This window comes from Palaemon carinicauda, chromosome 11 (genome assembly GCF_036898095.1).
Source record: "Palaemon carinicauda isolate YSFRI2023 chromosome 11, ASM3689809v2, whole genome shotgun sequence".
Lineage (NCBI taxonomy): Eukaryota > Metazoa > Arthropoda > Malacostraca > Decapoda > Palaemonidae > Palaemon > Palaemon carinicauda.
The window spans coordinates 16,602,446-16,606,602 of NC_090735.1; the positions used below are offsets into that span (position 1 = coordinate 16,602,446).

The 4,157-nt window shown below is 30.6% G+C and overlaps 1 protein-coding gene across 2 annotated transcripts in view; it reads left to right on the top strand.

The window, feature by feature from the left end:
* Nucleotides 1-3,838, top strand: part of LOC137649628 (D(1)-like dopamine receptor) — a 13,128-nt gene extending 9,290 nt beyond the window's left edge. For both annotated transcript variants that reach the window (XM_068382600.1, XM_068382601.1), the window contains exons 4-6: nt 490-610; nt 2,432-2,578; nt 3,448-3,838. In XM_068382600.1, the coding sequence (XP_068238701.1) occupies nt 490-610; nt 2,432-2,578; nt 3,448-3,834 (655 nt within the window). In that variant the 3' untranslated portion in view covers nt 3,835-3,838. The remainder of the gene's footprint in view (nt 1-489; nt 611-2,431; nt 2,579-3,447) is intronic.
* Nucleotides 3,839-4,157: the final 319 nt, after the last annotated feature.

A 4,157-nucleotide genomic window follows, 5' to 3' on the forward strand; every position in this document is an offset into this window, starting at 1 on the left:
TGGGTGGAAAATGAGAGGAGCGAGTCGACTTCTGGGTCACCAATGTGACGAGGCGAGAGAAGGTTGTGACTCAAAGGCAGGATGGAAGCAACTGAGTAACTTTATTACAGAACACTCGCTTTTATATACATAAACTCCATGCAAAAAAGGCATAAAAGACATAACAGGAAATTTCTAGTTCAATCGATACTGTACCGGTTAACAGTTAACGGTGAGAAAAACAGACATGCTATTTCAGGTCCTTGTCAGAGCGAGGGGAGAGTGAAGATACAAGCATAATATATACAAGAAATGAAATGTCGGTACTATGTACGATCGTGTGACACACTGTTGGCACTACTGTAAGGACAATGCATAACAGTTTCTAAACAGAATCAGTCAAAAATAAATGTTCTCAAAGCAATGCATCATAGAACAGTTGATAAAGATTAATAACGTTTTCCCCATTCTATTTCATTTATGAATAATTTCCTAAAAATTTTTCTTCAGATTAATGGCAATGGCGTGGCCAGTAAAATACCAGAAGTTGATGTCTACGAAAATCAGTAATTTCCTGGTTGGGTTACCATGGTTCTTTTCAGTATTTGTCTGTTTGCCTGCTTTCTATGGAGTAAGTATTACGATCATGTTTTTTACGTAGTAAGAAAACATGGAATTGATTTATAATACTTTTTCAAGGGGGGTGGGGGCGGGTTAGTCGTATCTGAGGAAGAATGACTTGTCGCTTATACATTCATTCACTTATGTTTTGATCTTGCTTTTATTCATCCATAAAATATATAATAGTTAGTTTTATCACCTCGTTAGTTAACAAAAGCATACAAACAAGTGGTCTACAGTGGATAATATTTTTTTTCTGATAATACAAAAGGAAATGTTCAATTTACTATCTCATAAAAGAGGAAGGCCAAGGTTTGGGTGGATGGATGGAGTGAAGGAAGCTCTGGGTGATAGGAGGATAGATGTGAGAGAGGCAAGAGAGCGAGCTAGAAATAGGAATGAATGGAGAGCGATTGTGACGCAGTTCCGGTAGTCTCTGCTGCTTCCTCCGGTGCCTTGGAAAACCGCCTAGGTAGGAGCAGTAGGGGATTCGGCGTTATGAAGCTTCATCTGTGGTGGATAACAGGGGAGGGTGGGCTGTGGCACCCTAGTAGTACCAGTCGAACTCGGTTGAGTCCCTTGTCAGGCTGGGAGGAACCTAGAGAGGAGAGGTCCCCTTTTCTGATTCATTTGTTTGATGCCGGCTACCCCCCAAAATTGGGGGAAGTGCCCTGGTATATGTATGTATGTACTATAGTCTATTAACAATTCAGTTGCCATATAGAAGTTTTATAGATATCGGCTACAGATATTTACCGTCACCTCCTAAGAAACAAACTATATTGTATATTCCAACTAGTCCAAGAATAAATCACTGCTTCTCTCTCTATTAAGGCAGAATAGAATACTATTGGAATACCAAACCATTTATCTCCCCACACAATCACACATACAAACACAATATATATATATATATATATATATATATATATATATATATATATATATATATATATATTTATATATATATATATTTATTTTATTATCGAATACTTCATAGTAATTTCGTATAAATATTACTTATTGGTTTATGATATAACCATATCGATATATTATGTGAACTGTATATGTATACATATCTATGCATATATATATGCATGTATATATACCATTTATCTCCCCACACAATCACACATACACACAAATATATATATATATATATATATATATATATATATATATATATATATATATATATAAATGTATATATATATATATATATATATATATATATATATATATATGTATATATATATATATATATATATATATATATATATATATATATATATATATATATATATATATTTATGTTATTATCGAATACTTCATAGTAATTTCGTATAAATATTACTTATTGGTTTATGATATAACCATATCGATATATTATGTGAACTGTATATGTATACATATATATATGCATGTATATATATACATATATATATATATATATATATATATATATATATATATATATATATATATATATATTTATATATATATATATATATATATATATATATATATATATATATATATATATAAATTATATATATATATGTGTGTGTGTGTTTGTATAATTATACACATTTATACAGTATACGCGTGAAAACAAAATAAGGAGTAAATAAAATAGTAAACGTAAAGCTGCTAAGATTAATCAGAAATTACATTTTCCGACGAATACCTCAACCTATATATTTCTTAGCTTTATTTTCTACACAGGCTTATCAATCAATCACATAACAATCTAAGACATATCCACAGAAAATCAGGTAAGTGAACCGCAAAGAATAATCAGCAACTGCAAGTCCCTCATATCTCTTTTAAGGTCCTTGGTAAGCCAGACTCCAAGATGTATGAATACACACCTGGGCAGAAAAGGTCAGACAAGATCTGGGCAATGGCTTACATGGCGACGTCAGTCGGCGGTCCTGTGATGATTGCATGCGTCTCATATATTGTGATGTTTATCATGGTAATTTATTATGTATTATGTTTTCTGTAGAATAAGTACTCATGTATGTAAGTTAATATATCACACCATAGTACCTGCTAAAGAAAATATACGTAGAATATATAGCATCCAAGTTTTCCAACTAGGGTTGTTGCTTAGTAAGTCATAATAATAATAATAATAATAATAATAATAATAATAATAATAATAATAATAATAATAATAATAATAATATGAAGTTAGAAAAACAACATTCAAATCTTCAATTTTAAATTTGAATTAGATTGATTTCAAGATTTGGTATTCGTATAACCCACACTTTCACCAAATCACGATTCATACTATAAAGCTATTTTAAATTTCTTTGTTTTATGCTACGTTTTACATTCTTAATTTTCAAAGCCGTAGAACATCCATAACCCATTTATCCATGTACAGTTAGGCACACTGTTCTATTTTTCCGTGTTAGTGCCCTTGGGAATATAGCGTATTGCTTTTCCAACCAGGGTCTACCTTAGGTAATAATAATAATAATAATAATAATAATAATAATAATAATAATAATAATAATAAAAAGGATAATATTAATAATAATAATGATAATAATAATAATAAGAATATTAATAATGATAATAATAATAATAATAATTATCATTATTATTATTATTATCAAGAATATTAATAATGATAATAATAATAATAATAATTATCATTATTATTATTATTATCATTATTATTATTATTATTATTATTGTTATTATTATTATATAATAATAACAATAATAATAATAATAATAATAATAATGATAATAATAATAATAATGATAAATAGCTTTATACTTCCTTAATATCGTGAAAAACCACAAGAGCATTATTGATTATCGTTCCAGGCCACTGGATCACAGTGCGAGGACAACTCTCAAGGGCGCAATAGTGGCCATCGCATTTCCCAATGGCAAAGTGGCATAACGAGGGCCTTACTTGCAAATCTCATTATCCAACTGTCTTGCAATATTCCCCATGCCGTATGTCACGCAGTTGACGGCCTAAACAAGAATCCTGTGTTCAAAGCAACGGTCCACGTCATCTGTTCCGTGCAATATATCCTGGATCCTTTGATGTTCTTCATTGTGGCACAGGAATATCGCAAAGCTGGTCTGGAATTTCTGAAGTTCGTCTTTCCCAGAGGTCATAGGTCGGTGCCCACTTCTTCAGACTCGTGTGGAACGTCCAACAGGTTGAAAACGTTTGTTGAGCAGAATACTTGTGATTTGTAGCATGGTGCAACATTAATTTTGCTATCTGACTTTAGGAAAACATACTGTATGTTTTTTTTTTTTATATATATAAATAAAAATGATAAGTGACATTTTCCTCTAAGTTCCAATAATAAATACATACAAGTGACCGTAATTTTTACCCTACTTTGTTATTATCTTTTACAGGTTGGTGACCGTAATATCATTGCTTTACGTCAATATCTCCGTTTTTAAAAACAGCAAATGTCTGGCAATATCTATTCCAGGATTTTGTAGTTGATCTATATTTACTATACAGTGTTAAAGGTAGATAAGGAATAAATGCCGTAGAGATTGGTACC